General features: G+C 46.0%; 1 protein-coding gene across 1 annotated transcript; it reads right to left on the bottom strand.

Annotated features, from left to right (window-relative positions):
• Positions 1 to 2,637: 2,637 nt before the first annotated feature.
• Positions 2,638 to 4,178, bottom strand: LOC125957965 (putative gustatory receptor 28b). The gene is made up of 2 exons (XM_049691031.1): positions 2,862 to 4,178; positions 2,638 to 2,796 (listed from the first exon to the last, which is right to left on the bottom strand). The coding sequence occupies exons 1-2, from the start codon at positions 4,176 to 4,178 to the stop codon at positions 2,638 to 2,640; spliced, it is 1,476 nt and encodes a 491-aa protein (XP_049546988.1).
• Between the last annotated feature and the right edge of the window lie 8,003 nt (positions 4,179 to 12,181).

Below are 12,181 nucleotides of genomic sequence, written 5' to 3' on the forward strand. Positions count from 1 at the left end.
GACCGTTGTTGACGCTCCGCATTGTTTGTCCGCCGTGGACGATAGTGAGTAAAACGCGTGCAGTAAAAATTCATAAAAAAGGTCACTTGTAAAACCCTACTGCGAGAGGAGCAAGCCACCGGCTGGCGACCAGTGTAAGTTTGAAGTGATTTTTAAATCAAACTAAAACTTTTACCTCGTCTCGTTGCTCGTTGTCGCCTGGCGATGGGTTGTACCAGCGAGACAGGAAACCGCGGCCAAATGGAGCATCCTTTTTTAGTGAATAGAATATCTCTCTCTCTCTCTCTCTCTCTCTCTCTCTCTCTCTCTCTCTCTCTCTCTCTCTCTCTTTCTCTCGCCTGATCTTTCGCTGATGTGTGTATTGGTCTCTGCCTCATTCTGCCATGTTCGGCGCACCAGATGGTCGTGTTTCTGATCTTTGTATTTCTACATTAAAAAACACAAGTACCAATTTAGAGGCAGAGTTGAGGCCAGGTCCTACCGGTCCTCGTTAGTCTCCTTCACTCTCAGTCTTCTGCATTTCCACTGCAACAACAAACACAACAACAACGGTCGAAAATCGCGGAGGAAACGATCTAACTTTAATAATGTTTTTAATGAGAAAAAGTTGCCACCGACGGAGGACGTTCCACCGAGCGCGTTCGTTGTGCTTCACCTCAACGCAGGAGGAAATGCGTTGAAATGCTTCGTTCTGGATGATGAGACAGCGCCAATGTCAGACTGAAAGAGAGGCAAGAGCCAAAGAAGCGGGCATGGGGCAGCCTTGAACGGGGTAGAGACGCCCCAGCTCGTCTGGCATGTACTTCCTGGACCGTAAAAGTTTAAATATTTCCGTTTGTTGTTTATAATATTTTTTTAATTTCATTTCCACACTTAGCACGTTACTACCACGACGACGTCCAGTCATGAGTGTTGGTGAGAACAGTAAACGAGAGAATTGAGCGAGAAAGGGATAAATTAGGCAAGGTTAGGGCTGGATTCCCGTCCTGTTCGTCACCGAATCGTTCCTAGACTCAGCTGCTCCATTCGTGATAGCACGTTTGTCGACAAACATAGCCAAAATGCAAGTGACACACACACATTCACGGGGCCTTGGCCGAGTCCTTCGCAAAATAGTCGTCAGTTGAAGGTGAGAATTCTGCTAATTGAAAACACTTCCACGTCAAATGCTCTAAAAAATGCTGGACCAATCTGGAACCGGTACTGCTGCCGGCTGTGAGTTCCCGACGGTGAGAGCGCGATGTTGGAGTAGAAAATGCTCCCGACTCTTACGGCACTGGTACTGTTTTTAATTATTTCGACGATTTTCTGTAAATGTTCGCCATTTTGTGCCTCCAGCAGAAGCACTCTGTTTACGAATTAATAGGATGGAGACCTATGCAGTTGTTCTGCTTGGCTTGATTAGCAAAGTGGGACGTCAGAATTTCGAAACGGTGAGGAAATGGTGGAAAAGAAATTAAATTCTCATCAACATTTTTGGAAGCTGGTTGCGAATAATATGGCAAATTCATTTCGAGCGTCACAAGTTGACGGCTCCGCACTGAGTGAGATTTACTCTATGAAAATTTCCAGCAATTATAAATACCTTCGTTATTCTTCATCAGTTGTATGAAGTACTTTTCAAAACGTATCCACTTCCGGGGCACTATTTTCGACAACAGAACAGCGAAAGTATCATTTTCTGATGGACATTACATCAAAATGTTATGAAATGAATTTACAGTGGCTGGCCAGGTGATGGTGAAAAATGTTGATGCCACGTACAATTGCCCTGGCACTGACTGGACCCTCCACGGCCGCCCGTTTTCCTTTGTCTACCCAAGTGGTGCTTCAAACAATAGGATGGTAGCACACGAGGTTCTATGGTTTCGTTGAGTCCGACGTCCTTACCATACAGCAATGAGTAGCGTCTGGGTGTGTGTGTGTGTGTGCGCTGGTAGTAAAACATAAAATGGCACGTATGAAAGGGGCTACGGGTTCTATTTCGATAAATTCTTTGCATGTTTCAGGTACACTTGCGGTGAATCTTTGAATCAGAAGATGGAGAGCGTCGTGGTCAGTTGCGGGGCTATTGAGCAGCAAACCTTGTGCATTGGCAGGGATAAGGGGTTTTGAAAGGGGCAAACCATCTTCTGCGATGGATATAGTTGATTATGAACAGTGCAAGTGAGAAGGTGCATCGAGGAGTTCGGATGCTTTTGTCTTTTGCGCAAGAAGCACGGAGAAAGAAAGATGCATTCATTCCTTCGGCACAAAGTGAAGAATGAAAACTTGGAAGAATCGTCTTTTGATAGTTTTCTTCTTTAAGCTGGCAATTTCCGAAGGGCTTCATCCAATCAACAAGAGGTGTAGAACAAAGGGGCGATAAATTCTTGGAACACTACAAAGACGCAGTGTAGCGGAAGTGCCACTTCTAGCGCGATAAAGCATTGTGTATTCGAGGGCAAGCTATAGTTCAATAGGGTGCATGCAACTTCCGATATTTTAGCGATATGCCTGAGCATCAAAGGATCCACAAGTGCTGCAATAGATAGGGAAAACAATCCGATGCAGTTCCTTAGATTTGTTTGGTTGAAGTTGCCGTTGAATTGTCTTCGTAGACTAAGCTAATAATAATACAAATTCAGCAAATGGCTTTTAGGGGACCATCATCCTTGTACTGCCAGCGCTGACAACATTTGTCGGTACTTCTTGGAGTGTGTGTCGTCTCGCGTAATGGACGTCATCAACATCGCCTGGTACCATCGAGTTGAACTGGATGAAGATGATCAGGTAAGTTATCATACCCGCAATGAACTGTAGGATAAAAAGGGCTTGAGAGCAAAGCATCGATTAAAACTAACGGCGCAGTAACGACCTACCCCTGACAGCATGCTGTAGTTGACGTTGAAGAATCCGAGTGCCGAAAAACGGACGCTTGAAATGAGATTCGGGAACCAGATGAAGGATTGCTGTGCAATTTGACCATTTTTCATCGAAAGCTTGGAAAGGTAGGACATGAGGAGCTTGGACTCGTTTTCCACCTTTTCACAGATGTAGGGTAGTGCGACAATGGTGATCACATTCGACACGATAATGCTAAGCGATAGAAACAGAGATTCGATCGTGAGGCCCTTGCTGTACTTTTGTACTGTCATGTGAAGGTAGCAGTAGTACGATTGGATTGTTGTGACAGTAAAGAGCGCCGTATAGACGGTGAGAAATAATGGACCGAAGTAGGATTCGATCTTTTGAGCCAAATCGATAGCACGAGAAACGATGGCTAGTATCTGAACTTCAGAAAAGTACTCTCGTTCGCCCAAGGATATGGCATCCTTTGTATTATCCTCGATTTGTACGGTTTCTGAAAATGTGATGGACATAGCGGGCTTTGCATCACACAGTTGCCCTTCACGATAATATTGCTCGACGAGTTTGTTGAGGTGTTTGAAGCGAGCCAGCAACCAATAGACTAGCACAAACGCAGCAAGCATTGCCATCGCGTAGATGATGAATGGTATCTGATGGAACACCCAATACCACACGCGGCCCGTTTGAATGTCACTGAACGTAACAAATCCATCGTACGCCACGAGAATCACTAATGCACACACAACGAACAGGTAGTGCATGATAAACTTGGTCTTAACCGGGGGTTGTACTAATGACGCATTATAGGTGCACAGTTCACGATCAATGATCAAAAATCCATCCAAGATTGCTTCCAATTCACGGGGCTGCATTTGTGGCATTATCCAGGCTGTCGTTAATGCGATCGTGTTCATCAGGAACTGTATATGATTAGCAATGCCCGTGATAAGCGCCGATCGTGTCTCGATGAAGAACGATTCGATAAGTGTAGCCCAAGTAACCAGTACCATCATCGCCACGATCAACATCATCCATCGAGTGTTTTGCACGATAAAACGACCTTTCTCGCGCCTCATCTCACCAGGAGTTAAGCCTAGACAACGGAAACACTTGAAGGCGAAGTGGAACAGTTCCTCGAATGATGTATCCGAGTCTCCACCGGTTCCACTTTTGACGGATGGCAGTTTGAGCGGCGAAAGAGGGAAGGCAAAAACCTTCTGCTTATTAATCCACTTCGACATGATGTTGTGGTTCTCGACTATCCGGCACGACGCTTTATAAGCCAGCGGCAAAGCTAGATCCGAGCTTTTGAACTTTCTGTTGGTCATGCTCGGTGTAGAAAGTAGTTTGGAAAAGTTTTCCCTCATACACTCGAATAATGGTCTATTGTGTAATTTTGGGATAAAGTTTTTCTCGGGAAATCCCATTACCCTTTCTTTGACCGATGAAGTGGTCACTGGCTGATTACCCAACTTCATGCCTTCACCCGTAGCTGTCGTGGTGTGGCAACCGACAGCTGAACCGTGGATCCATTTCGAATGCGACTCAAAACCACCACCAACCCGAACCAGCCGCACGGTCGAAGCCCCGTACCCGGTTGCCCTCGAATAGAGAAAGTTTCTCGCTTATCAATGAGCCAAGAAATATTTTGCTCTATGCGGACTTACTTCAACACCGAGATCTCTCCATTATGAATGCACTTCGTACTGCCCGCAGTGCTGGACTAATGGCTGGATGGCGGGGTTGATCCAACTGATGACGGCCGAAATCGAACACTAATAGAAGTGAAAAAGCTGGAACAACATTTTTTGGATGCAGTCAAGGAGTGTCCCTAGAATCGTTCACTCGCTCGCGAACGAGGCCGAGAGCAAGAGGACCCTTTTTGTGGAATCGAAAACGACTTATGAAAGGAAATGTAAATAAAGTTCCGTCTGGTTGCAGCCCGATCCGACTCTTCACCTTTTTCTCTTTTGCGGTATTCTGTGTGGACTCTCGAGGCGATTTGAATCGCTTTAATTGAATAGAGACATACATTTTGGATTTTGGTGGTTTGAGAGTTTTCTGATGAGTTGGTTGATGCTCGACAGTACTTCGATGGTGATCGAGTTAAAGAATGGTGTGATGGAGGGGGGAGAGGGGAGGGGTTTGCTTCATCGTTTTGTAAATGATGAACGAATTGTCACCATTAGAACCGCTGCTAAAGATGATTTCTCATCATCTAACATGCTCTTGATTTTTGCTTTGATGGGTATCATTATAAGTTAATTTCTACAATTTGAAGGGACGCCAAAATATTTTCATTGTAAGTCACTTTGGATTGGCAGACGATGGGATTCAGCTACGGTTCCGCTGAACTAACCACTCACTTGGGACGAGACAAGAGAAGGCAACCGCAAAGTACTCACTGGTTTCTGAAAGCGTATCGCAGCTCCAGTAAATTAAATTAAGCTAATTAATTATAATTAGCCTCGGTTGCTTAACGCGTGACACAAACCGCAGCATGAGGGTTTCTCATGAGTATATGTTTCATGTGTAGAGTACATTGCAACAATGAACATGTTGGACACACATGAGTGAATGAAATGATGTTGATTGGCCGCATTTGAACATTTACATCAGGCTAGCATTTCTTCAATTGGGCTAAGTTGGTAGAGTAAAGAAGTATAGAATGCCACAAAATTTTGTAGAACGATGCTTTAAGTTTTGAAATAAGAGAACCAGCTCGTTTCTTGATGTTACTTATACGCTATTTATTATCAAACAAATCTTTCTTCATACAAATGGTGACAGCTGACGCCGGAAATGTAGTGCAGCGACGGCTGCAATGACGATGGCTTCGGAGCTACCAAGAAGGAACAGCAAAAGCATTACATTGAATAAATATGGGAAACGCAAAAGTACCGTATGTCAGTTCCAAACGAATCCAGAGCAGTGGATGGTTTGGAAATCTTAGCCACTTCGCATGTGAGCGAAGCGTTCTCATCCGTTTGCTCCCTGGGAAAAGAGACGTCCCAGAGAGCAAATAAAATATAACGATCTCATTACGCGAAACAAGCATGTGTGAAGCTGCTGCTGGTGGGATGCATGGTAGTAGTGGTCTTGTAGCCTCTGGCTGTCCGCTAGCTGCAGGACTGCTCTGGGTCGTCATGGACATGGGCTAAAAGGGATCGTTCGATCGTGTTGCGAATCAGTTACTGTTTCGTCTCCCCCTCATTCGCCATATCAACCCCTTGGTTGTGCCTGTGTTCGATTTATTTGACATATTTTATTTCACATTCATTGATGCGGTTGAACGAGCGTAGCAGGCGGTGACGATAGCGTTCAATGCATACTCGATGTTGGTGATTTTGAAAGAAAAGATGGCGAATCAAAGGAGGGAGTAAGAAATTGTATCCATTTGACAAGGGAGTGATATCTTGTTTCAAACCGTGGCTGTGCAAATTGGCGAATAATATGTTACTGAATACGCTGTACAATCTCAACATTTACATAATGACGTAAATGGTACGCCTTGGTACTGGTGGTATGGTAGATTGCGCACAAAAGATTGTAAAATCAAATCCAAATGCTGGTGGGTATTATTCATTTCGTTAAGTGACTTTAAAAAGAAACTACCCAAAAGGAACGTGGTGCTTAGTGTGCCCGCTGTGCTAAATGGATAGCAGGTTTTGTGAGCGCTCGTTAGGGAGCCTCCTTTCTGGTGGAGCATAATTGGAACCGACGTTCCAATTGTCGCCATCTATCGTACCCGCTAGGTTAGGGTGTGCTATTGGGGCCACATTCCGAGCATAGTGATCAGATTGCACAATTCCGGCACAATGCGATCGGGTTGCACTGTGGAACCCCAGTTAATCGACCAATCAGCCAGCAAAATGGTGACAAAGTGAGTCAAGGGCCCTGAAATGTATTGTTTTGCATTCGAGCATACACGCGCACACAGGCACACACACACACAGGCGCCCACACTAGCGGGGCATTTTAGAATGTGTTGCTGGTACGCGGACCACACAAACAATACGCGAAAAGGGCTGGCAAACTGCCATTAACAGGGCCGTACTTGCGCCCGGAACAACTCGGAAAATAGCAGCTCATACAACCTAGGACCAAGTTGTTGGCCTCGTTGGCCTTCGTTCCGGCTCAGGCGGGTGCCGAAGGATATGCTGTCAAGCGTGAAAAAAGGGACCATAATTTCGCGCCGCTGAAACTTCGGAAACCTGTGTGACCGAGCGCAAAAGGGGCGAGCGAAAAAGTATTCATATCGGATGAAGAACCGGAAGGGCGGGTGCTAAGAGACGTGCGGTGCGCTAGCTTAACTCATCCCTGAATGACCGGGGTGTAGAGGGAGAGTTTTGGGCTCGACTACGATTTTCATTAAATTCTGCACCAGATGGTTGTTATGAAGTCGAAAATTGGTTTTTATGTGCGACATTGTGCAGCTGCTGGGGCAAGTCGGATCAGTAAAACCCGTTAACGAGGGGAGCGACGAGGAGGTCAAATCCGCTCTGGCCACGTAGCGGCTCTGTCTGTCTCTGATTTGTTTGTTTTTTTTTATTCCGTGGATCTCCGCTTCACCGCATAACCGGCGTGGGTGATGGTAGACATAAATTTGATCACCCACAGTGGGCAGAAAGGACGAACGAAGGTGTTGAGGTATTTGCAATCCGACACAAGCAACACCCAAGTGCTTGAAACTATTCCCGAAATCCATTTTAGCCACTAGTGGGGTGAGAGAACGAAAACATAACTGGAGCGGAAAGTTTGGCCACCCTGAAGCAACCCATCGTTAAAGGCAGCTCGATAGCAGGAAATGAAGCGTACGATGGAATACTGTTGCTATTGCGTGGTTTGAACGCAAGCAGTGGTAGGTACATTGCGTTGTAATAAGGTTTTCAGGAATGAAATTGCCTCTCAGAAATACCACAGAATGTGGTACAGCTCGCCAACGGGAGCCGACGATCTGATAGAGGTCGAATGGTGAAGAAATTCTTTCTACGTAAACAGACGAAACGGTGGCGGTCGACTGACGTTTGATGCAGTCCTTCTAGGCATAGGCATAGTATCGGGATGGCGTGTTTGGAATGGTAATAGAGCGAGCAAAGACGAAACGTGACACTTCCATGGCGAAGGAGACCGCCTTGCGTCGAATGTACTGGTTGGATATATCAACTGCACATTGGCATTCAATTCCGGTTGAATTCGAAATTCCGGTGATAGTCTCTTTTCAAAAAAAACTGCTCTATGCCCGATTGCATCTATTGATACAGGACAATGTTCCACATTTCTTGATATCTTGAATCAGGATGGCGTTGGCGAGAGGGCCGGTATGATCTGATGTATACACTGTTTTCCACCTCACACCAGACCTTTCCTTTGCAGGATTTGTGCACGTGCTTTGGCATACCATCATTGGTTATCGTCGATGACCAATAAGACCCCTATACGATCACAAACATGCGTGGCATACTTGGATTGTCATACGTTAGTTTTCACTTACGATCGTAGCGAACCACTACAAATGTGTCATCTGTTTCTTTCTTTCTTTTTATAAAAATATGACGGGCTATGAGCAGCACAGATCGATTATAGAAAGTAAATCGACATTTAGATAACGGATGAACGCCTCTCGCTCTTTGAAAATGCTTCATGAATCCTAACTCCTTCATTTCGAGAATGCAACGCTCATTTTTCAAACCTAATCCATACGCTTGACAACACCACTTAATTAGTATTTCAGCACCATCCAGGAGCTCACATCAGGATCAATTTTCGCCCCTTCTAAGTGGAAAGTGGATCAGAAAGAGCGAAGAACACACAGCGAATGAAAAGGTGAAGTTTTTTGTGCTCATTGAGAGGCGAAGCGTCAGAAAAAAGAAGGAAAGAAAAACATATCGTAACCCATTATCATCTCTTGTGGTGCTAACCAATTCCCCACGTTGTTCGATGTTTCGATACGTCCTAAGCATCGAGCATGTGGCGCGGTTTAGAGGAACGAGTTGAAGAGGATTCATTACACTGCCGGGCGAATCCGTAGCAAAGCTTCTTTTGTCGTGAGCAAACCCAATGCTAGACGACGTCGCTACGACGCCGACAACGAGGACATGTGAGGGAAGCTCGTTCTGGGAAAGACTTCGGTGCTTCCGGATTTTCTCGCTCCCATCACAGGTTTCCGAGGACGTCGAGCATGGTCGTTGGAGTGATGGTGGAGTGAATGGAGCACGGCAAGCCGGTATGGTAAGCCTGTGATGAGTGAGGATAGGCCTAGGGAGCGCACGAAGGCTTGGTTCATTAACTTCAAGTGGGTGCTAGTAGTACCGAAGGGAGCAAACGGGCCCCGGTCAGGTCAACCGAGATACGTCCGGCAGTAAATGAATCTGGATCATTTAGCGACAGAAGAAGGGACGCTCTCCGTCTGCTCCTTTATGTACGCAGACAATTTTCCGAGCGGTTTCCGGTCAATGCCGAGTGTACGCACCGCTGCTGTTCTGTGTTTGTTGATCGTTACTATGGCTTGTGAAGTTCCCGGACGTAAACCCAGCTGCAGCCGAAGGGGGGGGGGGGGGGGGATGAGCTTCGCTGAATCGACTAAAAAAGACTATCCTTGCTTTACTGAGGGTAATTCGTACTCAGACACTACTGGAGGTCACTCAAATCAAGGGAAAATGCTCGCTCACACAGACACAAGCACATTCTTTAGAAGGAAATGTTAAAGAATCCTCCGGAGCATCATGCCTCGAGCCTAGTGTCAGGGTGGGATGGCTCGGGTCTTTTGGGACTGTTACAAGGCAGACACATTATTATGTCTATGTCTCGACGATCGTTCGTGTATGACTAGGTTGAGAGAATGAAAGAGATAGACCGAATATCTGTGTGAAGTAGCCACGAAGCATCAGCACTTCAGAAGTCCATCCAGAAACCATTCATCATCGTATCAGGAGCACCACCGACTGACCATCGAAAGGCACCGAACCGTGCGCGACGCTGTGGCCGTGCGTGTGTGTTAAATGATGACACATTCCTTGCACCAACTGGCATGCATGGAATGGGCGAGAACAGGACCTTCCTGTTTCGAACAGGAAGGGTGGTAGTTGAAGATCCCCTGCTGGAGAAGAAAAACAAAAATCCGGGATTCGAACGTTGGAATGTTTTGGCAAAATTGAGCCAAATTCCACTAACACAAGGGATGGACTGGCAATTTCCGAAGGGAGTTTGCTTATGATTTTTACGCCTTCACGTCACACGTGTTGGGATTGTTTCGCTCTATCACTTTGTAATGCTTCATCGATTATCAGTTCGTTCGAGTGGGTGTCATCTCGTAAAATTGTTTGAAAAAAGAACTGAAAATACATACACATGAGCGAACGATTGATCAATCTGCCCTGGAAAGCGATTAATCGATCTGGTTTCAAATTTCATATAGAAGACACGCGAAACGACGTAAGAAGGACATAACGATTTTCTACGAAACTACATTCTTTTTAGGAAAGCAAGAATTGTGTGCAATAGCATAGTTCTTTTTACGAAAATTGTTGTTTTCCGGAGTGTTTCCATGAAGCTCAGATTATTTTCATAAAGTCGTTACGGTTTAAATTCTTATTTTCGTCCTCTGTTTACCATCAGTTTCAATCACATGATACTGTACGCGATGATGTTTTTCAGTTCCTTAGATGATGGATTACGGCGCTGTCCCAGGGAACGACCAAAGTTTACTTTACCGAGAATCGATTGATCGTGTTTTTCCTCCAGCCGTACTCGTCTACACATTCCGAACTATCTCGCGTAAATCTCGCATCCTGTCGTGACTTGAGGACGATATGTATGGTGTGCCACGTGCAACCAGCAGCTGCGGCTCCCACTGGGGACCACCGGAAATTGATTACGTTGAGAACGTGAAGCTGCCTATCCGCGATGGTGTGGTTTCGATTTGGATTTTGAGTGAAGTATATGCTCGATATCCGCTCGCGCAGTTAACGGATAAACGGAACAAAATAGAACAAAAAGAAAAGAGTTTTTTATGGGAATTCCGCTCGCGGCACCGTTAATGCGGGCTCAGTGCAAGCACGGGCTATAGCTTAGGGCTCAACATCAATTGAATAGATTTGCAGAAACACAGCAACTGTTCAATCATACTCAAATGGAACAAATTGGATGAGGGATGTTACTCTTCCTCTCTTTTCAAATCTCTTTCCCTCTTCCATGGTGCGGGACGAAAGCGAACTCATCAAACTTCGAATAGTGCCGTTGGGGATATTGAAACACTTGGCTAAGAAACGCATACACGCAGTGCTCGAATTGATAGCCGCAGGGGATGATATGCTGTACGCAAAAAGGACAAACGCGCTGCTGGCGTCTGGTCTGTTCAGGTAAGCTGCCATCCCAACGATGCATCACTTCCTGTTGAGTATCATTTCCGGGAAATGAAGGAAGTTGCGGGAGGAGGGAATGGGGTGTGGGGAGTGAGGTCAGAGAGTTTTGCCCCAATAAACATGCAAGGCATCAATATTTCCTGCCCTCGTTCATACCACTAAACTACTCACCAACGCAACAAACACACCGGTCTTTCCGGACGTGACAGACCTTCAGACCTTGTCCGGATCTACACGACAGAAGACGTTGGCCTGCGCCCTCGATACATGGTTATCTCGAGAGGCCAACCGAGAGAGCGAGAGAGAGAGAGAGAGAGAGGGGGGAGAGAGAGAGAGAGAGAGAGAGAGAGAGAGAGAAAAGAGAGAGAGGACACGGTGTTGCTGGTAGCGGTGGTTGCTTTTGTGGTCTTGTGGCGTAGAGGTTTGCCCCTCGTGAACGAACGTGTGCATTCGAGAAAATAATAATAAAGCAGCTTTCGTCCTTCGCTGGTCTGGCTGGCCTAAACGGAGAAGGCGAAAGAGCGACAAGATGGTGTGACGATACACACCGAACCCAAAGCGGAACTCCCGAGAGCTGAGAGATGTAAAAATTGAACATAATAATATTTTGCTGTTCCGTGATTGAAAAGTGAACGAAGCGGAAGAAGCCTCCGTTCGTTCGTTCGTTCGCTCGTTCTGGGACAGGAAACGGTGACTGGATCGAACCAGTCTGGTGTGTCTGGAGGCGAAAGGAGTAGCGCAGCACCAGACAAGATTAAAATTACGGAAACAGTTGAGGCCGAGCCGATTCAGCAGTCCTGCGACAATGTCATGCGGAGACAGCGGCAAGCGCTTTTACTTCCTTCGTTCGTTCCATCGATCGTGCGTTGACTGTGGATTGTTACAACGTGTGAGGAGGAGAAGGGGAAGGGGGTAGGATAGCAAGGGGGAAGATATTAAAAATTGAATTCAGCTAAGAGCACGTGGTA

The sequence above is a fragment of the Anopheles darlingi genome, chromosome 3 (genome assembly GCF_943734745.1).
Source record: "Anopheles darlingi chromosome 3, idAnoDarlMG_H_01, whole genome shotgun sequence".
Lineage (NCBI taxonomy): Eukaryota > Metazoa > Arthropoda > Insecta > Diptera > Culicidae > Anopheles > Anopheles darlingi.

Excerpts from the sequence above, each read along its gene's own strand:
- LOC125957965 (XM_049691031.1), bottom strand. The coding sequence starts at position 4,178 with ATGACCAACAGAAAGTTCAAAAGCTCGGATCTAGCTTTGCCGCTGGCT. Across the intron at positions 2,797-2,861 it reads ACTACAGCATGCTGTCAGGG|TTCATTGCGGGTATGATAAC; the intron begins GTAGGTCGTTAC and ends TTTATCCTACAG.